This window comes from Diadema antillarum, unplaced genomic scaffold (assembly GCF_040938485.1).
Source record: "Diadema antillarum isolate AM-2024a unplaced genomic scaffold, OU_Dant_1.0 seq00000326_RagTag, whole genome shotgun sequence".
Taxonomy (NCBI): Eukaryota; Metazoa; Echinodermata; class Echinoidea; order Diadematoida; family Diadematidae; genus Diadema; species Diadema antillarum.
In genome coordinates this window covers 2,154,613-2,176,047 of record NW_027271344.1, presented here as the reverse complement: position 1 = coordinate 2,176,047, position 21,435 = coordinate 2,154,613, and the positions used below count along the sequence as shown (strand labels likewise).

The window sequence follows — 21,435 nt, the reverse complement described above, 5'->3', positions numbered from 1 at the left end:
ACAATTCATGTCAAAAGTTTGGGCATCAGCTGGAATTATCATCAGCTACTTTGACACGCACTAACACATACACGAGCAGATTCATAACATTGTGTTTCAATGTTACCATTCAGATACTGTACAGTTCTATTATACATCAACACCAAAGGTGTATCAATATATTATTGCACTATGGCTATACATCAGCTAAAAATACACATCCCCTTCCAAGCTTTTCTGCATATCAGCAAAGACACCCTTCTCTCTCTCTCAAAAAAAAAAGACAAATCTTCTATGCAAATAATGCTTGCACATAAGTGGTTGCATGTACATCAGTGTTACCCTTGACTTTAACCCGTTGAGGAAGGACTGGTTTTGCTATAACATTTCCCATAGGCACCTGCCCAAGTATTCTTGGGACTCATTTTCAACAGGTTAAAGGATCCCAAATGCACTTTCACTTTCGATCACATATTCACGTTTCATAGAATATTTTGTGACTTGTACTTGAATTAAACTTGGCATGGATTGCACAAACCATTTTCAATATGAAAACTGATGAAGAGAACGGTAACTGTAATTGGGATACCCTACACTAAACAAGATGTCCCATGAAAATAAGTATGGCGGTAAACCGTTGTACCATTTTCATGTTACATTGTATCCGCAGAGAGTGATGCCACATTTCAGATCTTAGCAGTTGTTATTGTAGTTACAACCCCCCCCCCCCCCCCCATTCCTACATGAAATCCCAAAAGATGTTCACTCATAAAACTTTCTGCCCTTGAGAGCCATCAGTATTGTTGCAGTAATTACCCTGTCATATCACTGAGTAGTTTGTTGCAGTTAGATTTTGCAGGTTTAGAATTATCACAAAAATAGGAACAAATGGTTGTCATTGATGTCAGCATCTGAAAAAAAAAAATACATGACATCATCAACGTGGTCAGTTTTTTAAAGAGGTTACAAAGGTGCTGAAGGAGTGAGTCATTACTTACATTGGTTCTATAACTTTTAAATCATAGAAAATATGCACAAAAACAGGCAATTATCAGTATTTAGACATTTATGAATTATACCCACAAAAAGGTATAAAGATTTAAGTCCCACTATGGTTTTCACACAAAAAAAATGCAATATTTCCATTACAAAAAAAATCTGAATTTGTTCTAAAATGTAACAACTTGCACTCTTTAAAACAAGCATATATCAGGGTCTACAGGAGTTTCTGGAACATGATTTCCTGCCTACTAGAGGCATACCAAGATATTCAAATTGAGTCTTGTATTCTCTTTCAGAGGCTTGCCATCCTGTAGAACAATGAATGCAGGGTCTTTCCAAAGAGGTAATCTTCATATCCCTCATTCTTTATTGTATTCACTGATTCAGCTTTGGTTGGTTAATGGAGAACTGGTCAAATTGAACAGATGAGTCCATTGCTGAAGTTTCCTGCACCATTGTTTGTTCAGCAGGTGGGTCATTGTGGCCGTTAAAAGGCTACCTTGGTGCTTGACCTAAGAAAATAAAAAGCAAGAAAAATAAAAATTGTGAGTATGTGTTTGGTATTGAAGTGCCAAAGCAATACTAATAAGCTAATACAGTGGACTCCCATTATAACAAAGTCCACGGGACCGGCAGTTTTCTCACGTTATATCGAAATTTCTTTATAACCGAACAGATGAACAATAGAAATACATAAAGTGGATAGCGTTGCGGCCTGAATCTTTACTTTGTTGTAACTGGAATTTCGTTATAACCGTATTCTTTAAAACGGGAGTGCACTGCATTTGTATTAACCAATTGATGAAAGGAAAATAAACACATGGCTACCAATGCTAAAACAAGGAAACATTTTGTTTTTATTCTGTGGGTCAATTCATATCTACAAAATTAGCAACTCACAAAACATTGCTTCCTGTAACACAAATGCATGGTATATTGTCTCCAAAGAAGAAAATCATTAAGACCTCTTCTGAAACGGAATAATTTTTCTTTCTCATACAATTACTGCAGTTCTCGATCATGAATTTGACCACAAGAGAATGTGTCTTGGAAGTCCCAATTCACACACACACACACACAAAAGTATACTCACAAAATATTTATACAGTATACTGGTCACTGGTTACTAAGCTCTTTTTACTATTACATTTAGTATGTAGTACCTCTCTGTTGCAGCAGGTTTTGTCTAGCCTTGATGAAAGCCATGATGTCAGCATCTGCTCTTCTGTCTCCAGTTAGCTTGATGCTTGATGAGCCCTGGGAGCTGGATCTAATACATGGATGGTAATAAGAGGGATTAACCCAAGTTGTGTTTGCACTTCACTATCTCTGCATGCAAGTGAAACACAAGCCTCAGTCTCCATGATACAGTTAACAGGACAAATGTGAAGAAAAGGAAGACAAATTGCCACTGAAAAGTTAAAGGTAGATCTCTGCACTGTTATAAGTGTGGAGGTCTTTTTGTACCTTACAATTAAGAAACATTGCCAACACTGAAACTGAAAAAAACTAGATATATCGCTACGGCGACTGATATGCCTCCGCCATAATGCATGGTTCTCCTAATAGGTCTATAGTACAATGTCTTGACAACGTGTGATGACAGTTTCAAACAATTGGCAAAATATTAAAATGACAGGTTTGACACAAATGTGCTGAATGTTCACTTTCCTAGAACTAGGTTCAATTGGATGAATGATTAAAATGTCAGAGTGCAGGTATTTGGGGAACTGATGATTTTTACTTGACTTTTGACCCTTTTATAAGTTTAAGCATTGAGTTATTTTTCAAGGTATTGAGAAAAAGTATAATTTCAGTATCAAATGGGAAAATAGCATTATCTAAACCTGGCCTTTGACCTTTGACCTCACAGTTCCAAAGAGAATCACTGTTAGGTTGAACATGTATAGATATGTAAGTTTCATGATGATACCTTGAGTTACTTTTGATATATGGAGGAAAAAGTGCAATTCAGCACTTTCACTTGACCTTTGACCTTTTGACCTTTGACCTTTTGGCAAGAAACTTCCCACAGAATATATATTGGGTAATACATGTATACATCAAGTTAAAAAAAAAAAAAAACTTCATTCATTGCATAAATATAAGGAAAGTAGTGATATTTTGAGGAGTTGACCTTGACCTTTGACCCCCCTGACCTTTGACCCATGACCCCCAATGTCCCTAGATAATCACTGCCCATCGGTACAAGCATATATACTGAGTTCCATGAAGATACCTTGAACCATTTGTGAGATATGGAGAAAAACATGAAATTTCAAATTTTTTTTTCACAAAATAACCTGTGACCTTTGACCTTTGACCCTGTGACCCTAAAATCCACACAAAGTATCATCCCCCAAGGATATACCCTCATACCAAGTTTGATGTAAAACCACCGCACGGTTCTTGAGATATCGACAAAAACAAAACGGGACGGACGGACGTACGGACGGACGTACAGACGTACGGACGTACGGACGGACGGACGGACGGACGGACGGACGGACGACCCGAAAACATAATGCCTCCGGCCACTTCGTTGCGGAGGCATAAAAAAGACATATTGAAATCAGGCATGTAAATTAAATGAAGAACCCTGAAGGTCTCACAATTATTGCAGGAATTACATTTGGGTCTTGCTAGGGTCAGATATCTGAAATTTCACTGATAATTACCTATCTTTCCTCAGATGACCAGGATCTACTTCAGCACTTCCATAATCGCTCTCTCCTTGGTTTCCAAGGATGCTCCCTCCTCCTCTTCCAGCATCATCCTTTCCTCTATCTACTCTTGAGATCCTCTCATCCGCTGAACTCGACTTCCCAAGGGGAGGGACAGGGGGTCTGCGATTTAATTCTGCCCCTCCATGGTGGTTCTGATTAAGTCCCTGCAGCAGGGCATTCCTGTGCGATGCCGAGTGCGGTCGCTGCTGATGCTGATACTGCTTGTGATTGTGGTGCAGCTGGTCGCCTTGGTGATGGTTGGGGTGCCTGCCATCATGGTGGTGCTTACCAGCCGTTGTACTGTAATTGGATGGATCTATGAGGGCATGGCTGGTGCCATGGAGATGTGATGACAGTGAGACTGAAGACGATGATGCTGACGAGTGATGAGAAGACGGTGGCAGCTCCTCCTGCCCACCTTTGATGGGTGAGACGGGAGGTGTCCTCCATGCCTTGGAGGGATTTGATGGTGGGCGGTGGGGAGATGGAGCTACCTGACCCTTCAGTTGTCATGTGTGTGCATGAAAATGGAAGAAAGATAAAAGTTTTTGAGTAGACTTTAAATGAAGAAAACATGTTGGCATGGAGAACTACATATTCAAGTGTGTATGACTATGGGACCCCTACAAATATAAATTCTTCTAACCTTCTGAAGAGCCTTTTTTCTATATGAAATCCAATCTGCTCACTTATCAAAGAAATGACACTCAAGGAGCAACAACAAAAAAGAAAACTATGTGGACAGAAAAACATCTAAAGATGTGGCTTGAAAGCCATCAACATTGTACATGACGACAATGAGAACTATTTGACTTACATATCACTCTGATCTGCTTGCAGATGATAGCAAAATGGCTTGCATTGACTGTCAGTGGATTCCTTACAGAAATATAAACATACAAGGATCAAGAACATACCTGAACATTTGTTGACTGTTCGGCCCACCAGATCTCAAAGTCCTTCTGCAGCTGAAGACGAGACTTTTCCAGAAGATGCTGCAGATGTTCGATCTCTGTCTTCATACTACGAAGGTGATTAAACACCTCCTTATACCTAGATGGAGAAAGATGGAGAGAGAAAAGGCAGTGGTAGTAGACAAGTACATAACGTTTTCTAGAAGAAAAATCAGATATTTATATACCACTTGATTATCATTTGCAAGACCAGATCAGGGACCTTTCAATTTTACTGCAGCATGCATGATCCTAATAGTTTTGCTCGCATCATACAGCTGAAAAAAAAAAGAAAAAAAGTGGCAAATCTCAACAGAAATATAACCAATGATAACAATAATCTAAATATATATTTATGAGAATCTACAGCAATTAACTCTGCATTCAAAATCTATGTGGTCAAGTACAAGCTATATATCTGATAAGAAAACTGCTCCAGAAGAGAATAACTATTTGATGTCACCACACAATATCTGAAATATATCATTCATACCTTTTGCTGAATGAAACTAATTTGCAATGCAGGAATAGTATGGTCTGATCACAGCCTAAAAGTCCCACAACCCTTATTAGTTCTCACCTGGCCTTTTCATCCTCCATCTGCATACGTAGGTCTTGCTCCACAGAGTCCTCCTCATCAGCTTCTGTGTTGCCTGCCATGGCTAGTTGCATGCGCCGGTGTTCAATCTGGCTCTTGATCTTGTCTATGGAGATAAAGAATACAATTCCATAATTTTCTTCATACCGAAGATGGTGGCAATGGCTTGTTTGTTTGTTTTCAACATCTCCACCAACCTGTCCCAGTCAAGTTGTACTTTAAAACGAGGAATGTTCGCATGCATTTTAATTTCGCAAATTTCGCGAGCACCAAGATTCGCGAAATTAAAATGCACACAAAAGTTCTCATCATCACTATATGCATTGAATGCTAGTGGCAATTTGCGAAAATTTCATGCTGAAAAAAAGGCTGTCAGCTCCAATTCGCAAAAATTTCATGCCGCGAATATATCGTGTTTTAGAGTATATGATCCTCTGGTTGTGTTGGCCACAGGCCTCTGCTCTGTGACTATTCTCGACAAGACTGGCTTGACTATACCTCATATCCATGGCACTTATATTGTTCACTACACTAGAGGTGGAAAATGTGTGATCACAGACAACTCGTGAGTTTATTCATCTATGCATTTAAAGATAATAAAAAGTTTTGGTACCTCAAGTTTCCCTGAATTTCCTTGTCTTGGTTTGTGTTTCACGTTAAAGTACGTTGTCTGTGAGAATTACTCGCCCCAAAGTGCTCTCACGTCTTAGTAATCATGCAATAATGGTTTCGTACCAGAGCCGTCGCCGTACGGCGTCGATAAATATTGTACGAAACCACTGACTGCGACCAGCAGCGTGCAGCCCATTGTACGCATAGCTAACTGCGACCAGCAGCCCCATACACATAGCGTAATGGGGCTTCGCATTGTAGCATTCAGGATCATGACAGAATTAGTATCGCGGGTAAATGGCAACTTAAAATCCAAAAATTTCTTCGATTTGAAGACTTACCAATTAAGATGAAGTATTGAAAACAGGCTTCGAACAACGTTTGGTTCTGCCAATAGTCCCTTTCTTTTCGAATTGATGACTGAATGTGACTCGGTCGAGAGGACCTTGGGAGAGCTACTACACTGACTACTACGGCCAGCGCATGCGCACACAAACATCTTATCCTTTGATGGATTTGAAATTTGTGCGCATGTGATGTGTTCGCATGCACTGGCTGTAGTATTCAGTGTATGGTAGCTCTCCCAAGGTCCTCTCGACCGAGTCACATTCAGTCATCAATTCGAACAGAAAGGGACTATAGGCAGAACCAAACGTTGCCAAAAGCCTGTTTTCAATACTTCACCTTAATTGGTAAGTCTTCAAATTGAAGAATTTTTGGGATTTTAAGTTGACATTTATCCTGCGATACTAAATCTGTCATGATCCTGAATGCTACAATGCGAAGCCCGATTACGCTATGCGTATGGGACTGCTGGTCGCTATGTGTATGGGGCTGCTGGTCGCATTTAATTGCATGATTACTAAGACATGAGAGCACTTTGGGGCGAGTAAGTCTCACAGTGTTAGTTATATGAAAGGTACTTTAACCTGAAACACAAACTAAGACAAGGAAATTCAAGGAAACTTTTGAGGTACCAAAATGCTGATTTTGCCTAAAACTTAATTGCAATGCAAGTTAGATTACCCACTGAGGAGTGACAAAGGTGCAATCCAATATGAAGGTGATTCTGAAACAACAGAGAATCTTCTTCTTCTGTCGTATGATGCAATACAATGGGGTGGGCGGGGGGGGGGGGGGGGGGGGGGGGGGGTTAGCCCTATAAGTTGATATCCAAGCTGTGGATAAAATCCATGGCAGCGCCATCTGCCTGAGTGACCTTCACGTGGTCCACCCTAACCTTTACTAAAGCAATCAACCCGATACAATACAACTTTGTACAACAGGGATTAACAGGGTCACATGATCCTGTTCATTGTGCTTAAGTTTCCAGACATCAGTGCTGGTCTGTAAAGAAAGTGAGCCAGTACACCACAACATGAAGTCAAAGAGGAAGGGTCTACTTACTTATTTTCTGTCTGCACTGGTTGACCTGCTGTCCATAGGCCTTTGCATCCCCATACCTCTCCTTCAGCAGATGTTTGTTCTCCTCAATGGCCTGGTTGTGGACATAGTCTCGTCTGAAAATATCAAATGCTTCCTGTCGGCCAACTGTCATGTCACCTGTGATAGGAAAATAAGATAACAACATCAGAACAGAAAAGCATTCATTTCCAAGCAAAATCATGCTTGGGCTGTGATCACAAGGGAATAAAGACATGTTAAGACATGGAAGGGGTGCACATGGGTGGTGGAGGAGCTTGTGGAGCTTAGGAAGGTTGGCTTAGAAAAGGAGGATGACCAAAATTAGGTGAGATGGTGAGATGATGTGAGAGTGGTTTGCTGGTAGAGTGAAGTAAATAAAGCCAACCCGTCATTAGGGACAGACTTGGATCAAATCTGGTTGATATCTAAGCCATCATCTATTACACAGACCTCCTCTATTTCTGCAGTTAACTACAGCTGTATCTATACTAAAAGATTCTCCTTTAAATTGAGGTGATTTGATATAGAACTAGAAAAGCACTCTGAGAGCACAGACCTCTGCCAAGCATGCAGCTCATTTCCACCACTGATCTTGTTCTTCCATAGAGATATCAGTGATTTCCACCCATACGCACATAGCACTGTGTGCTGAAAGTCGCCCGATTTCCCAATATAGAAGCCTTTATTACGTCATAAACCCTCACCTGCACGGCGCGCCTCGCCCTAGCAGAAACTAGAGCACGCACCTTAGTGCACGCATGCAAACCTCAAATACGTGCAGCCTGAACTCCCACGTTCATTGACCCTACCTGCCAAAATATCAAAAATCCTTCATAAATTCCCCAAAAATTATCGGATCACTACCAAAAGTTTATCGTTTCTTACTTGTGTCATTCCAAACCTTTCCTGCAAGTTTCATCCCAATCCGTTACCTGCTTTTTCTTTTTAAGTTATTTTGCACACGGACAAACGAACAAACTAACAAACAAACAAACCAATGGTAACGAAAACACAACCTCCCCCCTTGGCGGAGGTAATGAAATACCATGAAAAATGAGAGCTACTCCATCACTAAATCTATTTAAGAAGAAATTACTATAAACTGGCCACGAAGTCCTGGTGCAAGCGGCTTGGGACTTACTGGTTGCCTACCAACATAGAAACATTTTAATGAACTTTTGGTGATGACAAGAATAAATTCTTGACATGTGGATATCCAAAACATTGAGGTATCAACTAAAGACCACAATGAATACTTGCTTAAAAACTTCATTTCAGCTCGATGGAAATACAGTTATATTGATACTTCCAAATAAATGTTCACCTGCCGTTGCATGTCATTCATGTAGAATTTATCAATTCCATCACAAAGACTTCAACAAAATCTCACTAGCCCTACCTAGAATCCTCCTCTGTGAACTCCTGGGTCTGTGAGAGAGACTACCAGCACTTCCAGCTGCCCCATCCTCCTCCCCAGAGTCTGGTCTCACTGAGTGATTCCCCATACTCTCTTGAGATTGATGGGTATTGGTTGGCTGACGTGTGTGGCGTGGCGGCTCCCTGCTCAACCCCAGCCCTCCACTGTCAGCTGGTGGATGCCTGTCGTTGGAATCGTAGGATGAGGGAGTGTGACTGGTGTGGGCCCCACCTGCTTGATTGATAGCATCCTGGGCCCTCTTCTTTTCCTTCTTCAGCATGTTTACAAGGATGTCTGGTAAATGACCTTGGTCAAAGAACATAATGCACTCATAGAGAAATCTTCAATTTCTCTCCACATGGCTACACTGAAGCAACTGATAGGAACAGGTAAGGTTGCTACATGAGATTCAGTTGCAATGTGAACATAACATGTCAATCTCAAGAGTTCCATTGTATGACCCATGGGCTTAGTCTGAACAGCTGAGGAGAGGAAGAATGGGAACCACTGGATATAATCCAGTGAATAGGGATTAGTGGAGAGGGACTCCTATTCTCTCAACAAAGTCAAGCAAAGTCCAAGGGTCAACATAATTGGAAATCATCTATAGTATCTCTTGTCTACTGGCTCCATGTGATCTCTAGAACCCAATGAAACCTGTCAGGAAGGATCAACAAGTGACACAGTCCATTCATTTTCAGCCTTACCATGCATGAGGCTGTGGGCTTCCACTGACCCATAGTGCTATTACTCTAACATTCTCCTCAGCTCATAATTACCACTTAACTCTCTTGCTCATGGAACAAGCAAGCATGAAAGTTATCAACCTCTGAAAAGTATTGGTCTTTATTGTTCCTGTCTCATATTCCAGATAGTGTCTGCAAGCATGAAAGTGAAACACTGACTATGAAGTTACTATCACGTACGCCCTACATCATTTTGAATAGAAGGCAAACAGGCAAACAATGTTTACCACAATCACATGCCCTTTATGTCTGCTAAAGATATTCCACTTGTCCCAATTAACATGGCTTCAATTTACATACCCACATCTGCTGGATGTTCAATCTAACCTAGTTAGAAGTGTAGCCAGATAATTCAGAGAATCTATATGTCATAAATTGAGAGAAAGTATACAGATTATGATGATGGAATTTCAAATGTGCAATTACTTGTAATTTTCACAGGGCACACTTCAACCCCTGGGCTTTGAAACTGATTACTCCCATTTCCCATTTGCTTTCATTAAAGATTAATTCATCTTTAACCTCAGTCCCAACTACACTGTTGCTTAATTCAATTCAATCAATCAATCATTCAAGCAATGTTAAGGTCAAAGGTCAGGCATCTACTAGGATACTGATTTCATTGTCCCTCTGCTGCACCATGCTCTGAAGTTTCTTGACCTCGGTTCCCATGTAAGTGGTGTCTGGGTTGTACGCAGGTGCTGGAGTGGGGTCAGGATGGGCAGACTCTGTCCTGTCTGGGGGCAGTTTTGGGGGTGAAGGTTCTGAAGAGGGAAGGGTCTTTCCCTGGGCAAACCGCTGGATGGAAAATTAGTACAAGAACACCTCAGTTAAGACACAAGACAAGACCAATCTCAGTTATATTGAATCTGGATGCCTTCAGAGGACACAGCTGCATATGACAGATTTGTGCTTCCACCATCTATGGGTTACAAACATCAAACTCACCAATGACTTGTCCTTAAGCATTTTAAATTTAGTTAGAAAAAAACACCTAAATACAAGAAATGAGCTATACAGGCTGAATATAGAAAATCACTGACTTTTTATATGTTCTGCATTATCGAATGATATCCCAATGAGGACACTGTACAAGTCCCATGAGGCTCACCGCAAAGCTGCTGGGTTTGGTAAGATGTAAAACTACTGGACTGCCAACGTTAAGATGACTCACATTGTAATTCTACCACAATACAATGGAGGCACACAGTCACTGTAAGGAAGGCTCATTTGAATGTACTTTGTGACAATAAAATTGGTATTGAAACAGGTGTGACAAACACAAATGGACATGTAAATATGTCACTTAACCTTATTGAATGACATATACAAAATCATTCAGTGGCATAGAGAAGTTTATAATATGAATGACACAGTGTTTCATTTTTTTTTACAAGACTACACATTGTTACATTGTGGCAAAGTACAACAGATTTCTCTGTTAATTGAACAGCACTATTGTTATAGATTTGCTATCACTACGATAATGCTAAATTCTTCTGTTTTGTCATAGAAATTTTGTGCATGGATCAAACCTTCAGTATTCTGAAGCACTCATTAATCTTCCTCATGTCTGCTCCCACATTAAGTTGACTCTCAGAGTCTGCATCTTCCACAAACTCCTTTACTCTTTCTTCAAGTCTGGGGAAAGAAAATATAATCAACACAGAATGCTTCCAAATATGAATGACAAGTCATACATGCTTGTGTAGACCACTGACAGAAATCTTCTGAGACATTGCTGTCCAGCATTTTACTTTCATTAAATGCAGCCAACATTTTGTAAGAAGAATTTGGAAGCTGAAAAAAAGACTGTCTCCTATAAGTATGGAGGAATGAGAAAGAGAGAGGGAGCAAGTTCAAGACAAATGAATTTATAGCACCCTGTATATGCAATGCTTCCAACTCTCTCAAAATCTTTCCTGTTAAATGTCACAATAAAACAAACAATTCCATGTTTCATTTCATACTACATCATTCCCAAGATGCATACATGTCACACAAAATTCCAACATGTTGTCTATACATTCAGGTAAAGTGTAATTTTCTGAACAATCTATGGATGTTCTTGACAGGCACAAGGAAAACTCACTGAAAAGAAAACAAAATCAATCACAACATACCTTGCTAATTCATCATCAGTTAGTTCGTCTGTTGACTGTTCACCAGAAACCAGTGATAACTGGTTCTTAAGCTCCTGGATTTCAAGCTTCAGTTTGGCAATCATCTACAGCAGAACAAGGAGAAATACATAATACAATTCAAGAAATCTCTCAATCATTACCAAGATGACTACCTCCCACCTACCCCCCCCCCCCCAAAAAAAATGCCCTATGCTCACTTCACAACATCATGTGCACACATGAATAAGCATCATTAACGTATAATCCTGCACCTATGCAAACAAACACATCTATAAAGCATACTGCTTATGATTTGGGCTCCTTCAAGTCATTTTATGGAAGAAAATATTGCAATGCAATATGCAACTCATAAACTGCATATACAAAGTCATTTTGCAACTTGGCAGCAAAAGTAATCATATTTTGATTGGGGGCATCTTGAAATTAGCAAAAAACAAAAACATAAACAACAGCAATAAAATAAAACTTTACAGAAAACAGAGAATTCTCCATTAATTCAAAACCTGCTATGACATGCTGTAATGGTGAAAGATAAACATAGACTCAATGCAATTCAATTGCTGACTGACATTTAATGAAGGGAAGACATGAATGAACACTGCCATCATCCAACAGGAATTAGTCAGCAATTTCAGATGTTTGTGCATCTTACCAGTTTAGGGTCCAGTTCTTCATTCAAGACGGCATCATTCTTGATCATGGCAACTCTCTGGGCAAATCGACATGTTGAAATCGATTCCTGGAGAAAGTTTGGGGGCAAGCAGTTGCATAATCATTGTTGGCATACCTGTACTTAAACTTGATGAAAGGTGAATAACATTCAGATTTTTCCTTGAATTTCTCTCTCTTTTTGATCTCTGTGGTTATTTTCCATTCATCTCCCCCTAATTCAGTTATATGCAGCTGATTCTTCTCCACAAATGAACAAGAACTGAACAGGTAGCACAGACACTATAATGCCTTTCTTTTGCCTCAACATTAGCTATTAATATCATGAGAAAACTGATATATACAAACATTCCTAAAACAATAAAAGATAACCAGACATATGTACCCAGACATGTGTCTGTCTCCCACTGTCGTAAGAATACAACTCCAAGTTCTGTTTCATTTACATGGCAAGTGCACCTACAGTCAATATATCACAACACGTGGCATGCTACCATATATACCTGTAGTAGAGGTATGAAAGTGAGGATTGCTCAAATGCAGCTGAACTTACATCAACGCTCTTCTTCTCCACAGAGCATGTTGCAATCATGGAGGTCATGCAGTTCCCTCCCAGACTGTCTCGCAGCACCATCGTCATCATGGAGTTACGGTAGGGAATGTGTGACCGCGACTTCTCAGAAAGAGCTACAATTACCTATAAGGAAAGATCAAGCAAACATTAAACAACACCAATGATAAGAACAGTAGCACATACTTGAGTGGATCAGAAAGGACTGTTCTTGAACATCTATTCCAAAAGACAGAAATTGCTATTCATAACACATCTTTATTTTGACTTGTATGTGTATCTGTCTCACCTCTCACTCTTCTTGGCTGACCAAACATGAAGGAGGTAAATAGAAACAATCATACTCTGCCTCACTCTCTATCTCCCTCTACCATCATCCCTTCCACCTGCCTGCCATTCTCTTTCTTGTGAGATTTACCATATGTCATCACACTGTATGATTTTGACTAAAAATTTTGCTGACCACATAGTCACAAATGTGAGACAGTTTATGTTACTGAAATTGAATGTTGGAAAATAGAGCAAAGAAAATGGGATTCCATCGGGAATCCCGATGGAATCCCATTTTCTTTGCTCAATTTTCCAATAATGAATTATATTAACTTCTGGTCAGTTTTCCTCTGTTTACGTTTGAAATTAAATGTGTTAGCAATGAACGGAAGTTCATTAAACACGTTGCAAATATACATATACATTCACAAATACAAATGTTCACACAAACACACAAGGAAATTGTGACATTCATATCTGACAGTATACTCGTACATATCATTTTAAAGGAAGTGAAACAGCAAATAAAACACCATGCAGACTTTTCAGTACCTGTTCCAAGCAGTGCAAGGAGAGGTTAATATACTTGGCTTCCTTCAGAAGAAGACCTGAAACTCCTGTTTTTCCAACTCTCTCAGAGCTGTAACAAAACAATTCAAGCAAAGGATTAAGGAAAAGCAAGCCACAAAGAGCATGAATAGTTGGTCTGTGATGGCATGAAAATCACATAGGTTAAAAGATATGGAAATTGAATGGATGTACTTACAACCTGAATTCAGGGAAGACTTTAATATTGTCATGAGGGAAACATAAGCACTTGGCAGCAAATCTTGTCTTAAATAAAAGAAAATCTAATCTTGTCAAAACCCATTGATGTGACACCAATTACCCAGTACATCCAGTACAAGGAAACCTAATAGCATATCTCCATATCTCTAACCACCATGGAAATGTTGACCACAGGGCTAGGTGTGAACTTGTGTATATGTGCACTGAAGAATCTGGAAATCATTATCCATATGCATAAAGATGTATGTTAAGAGAACAATCGGACATTAAGCAACTTCAAAACTTTATCACTGATATAAATATGAATACAGATTTGCAAGGAAAGCATCAATTTTGAAGGACCTTGTCACAAGATGAAATATGGGGGCATCATTGGTGTAGAAGCAACTCACCCAGCAAGGTCAACAAGATGGATCTTGGACCTGCGAAGGGTTGCTGACCCTCCTTCTCTGATTGACAGGTGAATTGTAAAGATGCAGTGGGACCGGGTGGATGCTTGATTCATGGGGGTCTGTGAAATATGAAGGGGAAAAATATTTGTCCTTGACATTTACTGGTGATTTCTAGGTTAACAATGACATGTCATCAACATACAGCTACAATGCACAAGTTTCTTTACTACATAGGTCAGACAATAATGCAAACAAAGACAGGAGAAATGCTTCGGTTATTAACTCTGGCTCTAGACATTTTTGGTCATCAGATATCCCACCTCAGCGATCATTCTGTTTGTGTCTCCTAAAAAGAGCCAGTTGAGGGCCTCCTCCTCACTAGATGCTTGGTGTGTCATGATGTTCTTCATGTGGATGTTACCATCACTGTCCTCCATCAATGATACCTTCCTATAGAAAACCATGGCAACAACAAAAAGCAAGTTTATTCATGCTCCAGTGCTTCAATTTAGCTGATAACAGGTAACTGTGATATATAGATTACAAATTTGATATATAGATGACAAATTTGATGATCATTCCTACTCTTTCAAAACATTTCACACATTGGGGGAATTATACGGTTTACACAAATTCACACAAATGTATTTGCACAATTGTCATTCTGTTACTAGACAGAAATGCTACTAAAGAACTATGGCACACTTCATACAAACATGATAAGAAAAGATCAAGTAACACTACAAGTAATTAATGTAAATAACATGATGGGGTAAAAACCTTTTTCTTTATATTTATCTACCTTTTACAAGACATTAGTTTTTCACATCATTGAACAAAATGTGACATGATGTAATGTTCTTGTCAGTCTTTCATATTGCAATTTTTCTTGATGTTGGTCTGCAGTTAAATGATATGACTAGAGAAAGGAAACCTATCACAGAAAAAAAAAAATAAATAAATAAATCACTCACGGTAAATCTTCCAGTTTTGCAGCCTCATGTTTGGGGTCCAAAAGATCATAGCCACACTCATTGTACAGTTCCAAGTAAGAAATGTATGTGGTATACACATACTCAGGATTCTTGACAAAGAAAAAAAGAGAGAAGATTATTAAAACCAGGAAGAGATTTGAACTTCAAAATGTCCAAAGTTCATAACTTTTAATCGATTGTCAATAAAAGAAAAAGAAAACGCCGATGAAAACACTTTCTGATCCACACTAGAGAGTATGTACAAATATGATAACATAAGATAAATAATTTGTTTGTTGTTGTTTTATATACAAAGCCAGCTGATTCACAATCATTGTCAAGTAACTTGAGACTAGTCCAGCAGCAATAGCATTATATACATCACTTGAGGGGAAAATATAAGTGAAGTGTGCATTTGCCATATTTGTTCTGTGCAGTTTAATCATGTTTCTAGGCAGGCAAGTAATTGCTAAATGATTACTGATCTGCAAAATTAAACTTTGCTGAAAATGTGCAAAATTCCTCACACACTAATGATGGAACAGCACTGTGAAGAGCAGCTCAACACAAAAATTGACACCTATTTCAGTTACTGCAACACCACATTCAATGATCTTTACAGTTGACAGAGTTTACTGTGAAAAGTCTTAGTAGAACTATGGTTACCCTCAAGAATGAACCATGACAGAAGAAAAGCATTTGACCAGATTTTATTTCCCATCATTATAATGGTATCGTATTAAACATGTAAGGCTTTTTCTTGATGATAAATCTTGCATTATATTACTAACCTGTCACAAAGTACAACAATTATATTTTCCTTTTTAGTGTTATGACCAGTGAAGTCATTATTCTCTTTCTTAGAAATATCTGCTACAAATAAAATCAACTGAACACATACACACACATACTCACAATGTATTCTCTAATAAGGAAAATCTATTACAACCAGAATGAAGCAGGCACACGAACATGAATATGAACCTCTCACCTTGGCATACTGCTGGAAGAGATAACTCAGTGTGCGTGGGATGATTCCTCTGTCAATGTATCGCTCAGCTCCTCCTGTGATGGTGAAGGTTTTACCACTCCCCGTCTGATTGAGAATAAATCACACAATAAATATACTTGGAGATACTAGTCACGACTCCAATGATATCTTGTGCACTCTATGCATTCTAGGCTACTTCCGCCTAGCATGATTTCTAAACCTGCAAAAATTTCTTCACATTTTTTTTTCCCATTTTGAATGGGTTGACGATTGCGCAGCATGAACTCAAAAACCCGCTCATAAGTTTTTGAGCCACTCAGCGCAAAAAACAACAACAACAACAACAAATTAATCATGTGAAAATATTGATGTTTACACTATATGGTGATGAAAAAAGTACATACATATGTAAATGTACTAATCTGTGATGGTATGACTTCAATACAATTGGAAGTACCATGATGTATGATATGATATGCCAATAAACTCTCACTCATCCTCCCAGTAAAATCACCATCTTCCCCCCATATGGTATCAACAATGACTTATGAATGAAGAAAGTAATCAGTTGTCTCAAGATGTGCAAACGTTTGCACATCATGAGACAACTGATTACTTTCTTCATTCATTCTTCACCACGATGAACCTCTTCCAATCTATTGACAATGACTTAAATCACGATTATCAGTGCAGTAAGTGACTGGTTGATCAATTTCTGTTTGCTAAATCAGCTGTTAAAGATTGAACTATTGATGTGTCAAAGAGAATGACCTTTACCAAATGCATTATCCAAGAAAATATGGCATTGTCATATGTAACAACTGACAATAAAAATCCCTGCAGTATGAACATCAGTTCTAGGAGAAAATGACAGTACTCACCTGGCCATAGGCAAATATTGTTCCATTATATCCAAGAAGAGCACTGTATACAAACATGAGAGAATTACTAGTTACTAGTAACCAATTTTAGTTTAGAAGGAGGCATTAAAAGTGCCATGCATCTAAAGGCATACAGTGTAATATGACTTTGTAAAGTTTTCAAATTATATGTGTATCATTTGAGGGTAAATGAGAAAATCTTGCATGGCATTTTGTGGCTCTTGTTTCATTTTTTTTTTTTTTGTAAAGTATAATCTTTATTGTGATTGTTAGTAATTGTAGTAGCAGTATTCTTGTAACGATTGTAGTTCTTGTAATCTTTTAAATATAAGCAGCATTATCATCATCTTTTGGGCAATCACAATCTACATTAATACAAGCCAGAGTATTCGCAAATTAGAAAAAAAAAAAATCAAAAATTGCTGAAGAGAGATGAGTAGAGTGACTATCTATAGATGACAGACTCTTAATCTTTCAGACCAGCTGTTTGCAAAAATTTGTGATATAAATGTACTACTACAATGTATGTTACTCACATATTTTTTAGTAAGTATCAATATCATCATCCCTGTCAATTTCACACATAACAGTTATCACATATATATCTGTGACCAATGTCAAAATGCATTGCCAATATACCATGTACATTAGAATTTCCATCACTACATATATGCTGATGCAAATAATCTGCTTCTTTCACTATATTCAACATAACAATCACATTGGCAACCATGACATGGTAAGCAAGACTGCATGGACAATGTATCAACTTGAAAAACTTACTGAAGAATGACTGAAAAGCTCTAGTAGGATAGAAATCAATACTGTGACATGTGCTCATGGCCATGTAAAGTTTGCCAACTTACTTGTCAACAACATCTCGTGCCACATATTCAAAGATTTCATCCTGCTTGGTCTTCTGGTTGAACACCCGCTCAAATCGAAATGCGTACTCTTCCTTTTTGTTATTAATGAAACCTGATGCCTGGTCTCGTGGAACAAGAAACGATAGCCTTGATGGCTGTTCATCTTCATCCTCTTCAATTTCATAGATCTTTGAACAAATGAAAAAAGCAATGGTCAATGAATATTCTAGACAGAATAACAATTTACACACAATTTATATAAGATAGCACAAATTTCTCTACCATGCCCTCTTCTTGTGCATTCATTTGTCAAACCTGAGTAAGTCAGGCACTATTTCTTTTTTATCATATCTGCAAATATCCCTAACCAGCATATGCTGCAAGCTCATGAACATTTATTAGGCAGTCACCTGATAAAGAATCTTCATTCAAACTCGATCATTTCCTATTCTCAACATGCTTTCAGACAGGGTAGATCATGCAACCCCCAACTAGTTGCTACAAATCATAGTCTTGCCATAAACCACAACAACAACACAACCTTTAAAAAGCAGCTCCGATTGCATGAACTCCCGATTATTCAAATGGCCGTCAGGGAAAGACGATGTACTGTTCGTACACGCTGCATATAATCTTCCTTTTCAGTAAGTTGTGAATTGTGTATTGGGGTATGCCAATATCGATACCATAGACATGTCATGAAGTCTAATTAATGAAGATTATCTTTCATGAGTTTGAAGTGATAATAATGATGTCAAGTATCAAAACTCAACGTGATCAACACGTTCGATTTGTGTTCGCTTTGTTGCTGTGCACCATCCTGGTACAGGCTACAGCCTTGTCGCGTTTTTACAGCGACTGGGCTGTGTATAGTTACCACCAACTGTAAGAACACAGCACTTTTCAGGAAAGAACCAGAGTCTGAAAAAGGCGTCATAATAATCTAAAGCTACGATTCTTCTTCTTCTTTCCATAAAGTACAGGCCACCTCGTGGTGTATCACTATCAGCATACTGATTGTTTGATAGAAGAGACTTTCACTTTCAGTTATTCACATTATCATTAATTTTCACATGACTTTAATTTTGTTCTCTTTTTTTCTACAAATTCTCATTTTGAGACGACTTTAAAAGTGCATCGTTTTATTTGAGACAACCTGTCTATTATATGTGTCTAGCTATTTTACAGAGTAAAGTCAAAGAGTGACATATAAAATCGTCAGTGCAAGCGCAAGCTCGTCTGCTCACTGCACAGCTTAAACTAAAGGCATAATTTACCATTTGCAGATGAAACAAAAACCCAGCATTAGTGCTTCAAAATAGTTCTAAGAATCAGATATGAGTTAGGGATAGAAACAACCAATGTTAGAATTTGAAACGGTCTAATCAATTTGACAATGTTAAGCATTGTTAAATAAATTTTAAACAAAATGCAAACATAATAGTTATGATAAAAATGTTTCCAGACTAAAATAGTAAACTGTCTACATGTAACTCTTAACTTAAACGCTAACACTAAACACTCGTAACAGAATTACAGATGAGTTATGGTTTAATGTAGGGCTAACTACGACCAGCAGCCCCATACGCATAGCGTAATGCCATGGGGCTGCGCATTGTAGCATTCATGATCATGACAAGCGAATATCGCGGATAAATATCAACTTAAAATCGAAAATTTTTTTTCAATTTGAAGACTTACCAGTAAAGTTGAAGTATTGACAACAGGCTTCGGGTAACGTTTGATTCTGCCAATGGTCCCTTTCTGTTCGAATTGATGACTTAATGTGACTCGGTCGAGACGAACCTGGGAGAAATACGCTGAATTGACGGCCAGCGCATGCGCACATATCACATGAAATCCATGACGGATTAAGATGTTTGTGTGCGCATGCGCTGGCTGTCAATTCAGTGTAGCTCTCCCAGGTTCCTTCTTTTTCTTCTTCCGATGAGTACATCCCTCTGATAAGAGTATTGTCGTACTTGGCAGGCAAAAGCGCAGTCACGGAAACACGCAAAATAAGAGTGCATTTTGGGTGCAATTTGGGACAAACAAAAATAAATAACTAAGCTACCGTGCTTCCTATCGACCGAGTCACATTAAGACATCAATTTGAACAGAAAGGGACTATTAGCAGAACCAAACGTTGCCCGAAGCCTGTTGTCAATACTTCCAACTTTACTGGTGAGTCTTCAAATTGAAAGAATTGTTTGATTTTAAGTTGACATTTATCCGCGATACTCGCTTGTCATGATCGTGAATGCTACAGTGCGCAGCCCCATTACGCTGTGCGAATGGGGCTGCCGGTCGCAGTTAATGTAGGGCCTAACTTAAAGGCAACCGATCGCCATCCCTCATGGTACGTAAACTCCGAACGACCGAAGTTTGTGCATGCAATTGCGCAATGCTACCACTGAGACAAGTGTGTGTGTGTGCGTGTGTGTGTACGCATCATACACAAACATTGTTACCGCGAGCTGCGGTAGAAGGAGAAAGGCCAGAAGACGCTGCGGCGTGTGTGTGTGTGTGTGTGTGTGTGCGTGTGTGTGTACGCATCATACACAAATATTGTCACCGCGAGCTGCGGTGATTGGAGGAGAGAGGCCAGAAGACGCGTGGCTCTTTTGGCCTCTCTTCATGCGCATGCGCACTGAGAGTGTGCGTCCATTCGGAAGCTCTCGTGGCTCGCTGGGACAGCCATTTTGGGTTAGGAGATGGGCACAGGGAGCTTTCTTGTAGCCCACCGTATTTTCGCTGACCCATTGAGCCAGCGCTATTCTCATTCGGGGGTCACTACATTTGATACAGAATGGGGGAGGCAGCGTGTTGTGTTCGTCTCCGTGCCGCACAAACCACTCGCCACGACTGAGTGTCTTTAACTACTTCTATACACAGCCAGCCACAGGTCTAAAATGTGAAAAATAGTGATTAGAACATAGACCTATAACTCCTTATATTTTAGGTTTTATGGCAAAAAATTTACATGGCAGGATGCATCAAAAGTGATATCTTGAACATTTTTTTTAAATCACTGGGGACTGCTCCCAAAAGGTACTAAAAAAGGTAAAGCCCGGTTATGCACAGCCGTTTATTGCGCCAGCAAGCGAGGATACGATCGGCTCAACCCGGGCAACTTCGGGGACTACAGCCGTCCGACCCTGCTGATGACCGTAGGTAGGAGCTAGAAATAATGAGTCATACGTACCCCTGTCTTCGCCTTAGTAGGCTTAACTCTGCAAAAGATCTTTATTCCCTGCTTGACCATATCACTTTGTAGACACTTGCTGCTTAATCTATGTACTAAGCAGGAGCAGATTTTGCTCAAACAAAAGTAGACAACTGTGATATACAGAGTCTTGCCAACGGTATACAAAGTTTCTTTTCCGGAGAATCTTATTACATTTTTTTGTCAGTTTGATTTTTGTCGATT

General features: G+C 39.1%; 1 protein-coding gene across 1 annotated transcript; it reads right to left on the bottom strand.

The window, feature by feature from the left end:
* Positions 1–830: 830 nt before the first annotated feature.
* Positions 831–21,356, bottom strand: LOC139730666 (kinesin-like protein KIF6). The gene is made up of 20 exons (XM_071641526.1): positions 21,211–21,356; positions 18,006–18,193; positions 17,140–17,182; positions 16,259–16,363; positions 15,268–15,377; positions 14,614–14,743; positions 14,294–14,412; positions 13,665–13,752; positions 12,825–12,968; positions 12,255–12,341; positions 11,582–11,685; positions 10,994–11,099; positions 10,073–10,256; positions 8,695–9,006; positions 7,278–7,433; positions 5,241–5,364; positions 4,625–4,760; positions 3,660–4,207; positions 2,145–2,251; positions 831–1,493 (listed from the first exon to the last, which is right to left on the bottom strand). Exons 1-20 carry the CDS (start codon positions 21,268–21,270, stop codon positions 1,477–1,479), a joined length of 2,868 nt encoding a protein of 955 aa, XP_071497627.1. The 5' UTR covers positions 21,271–21,356; the 3' UTR covers positions 831–1,476.
* Positions 21,357–21,435: the final 79 nt, after the last annotated feature.

What these genes read in the sequence shown, in the direction of transcription:
- LOC139730666 (XM_071641526.1), bottom strand. Translation starts at nt 21,270, where the DNA reads ATGGTCAAGCAGGGAATAAAGATCTTTTGCAGAGTTAAGCCTACTAAG. An exon ending in AAGAACTGGACCCTAAACTG is followed by an intron (nt 11,686 to 12,254) that starts GTAAGATGCACA and finishes GTTCTGCTGTAG; the next exon opens with ATGATTGCCAAACTGAAGCT. An exon ending in ATGGAGGATGAAAAGGCCAG is followed by an intron (nt 4,761 to 5,240) that starts GTGAGAACTAAT and finishes TTCTCCATCTAG; the next exon opens with GTATAAGGAGGTGTTTAATC.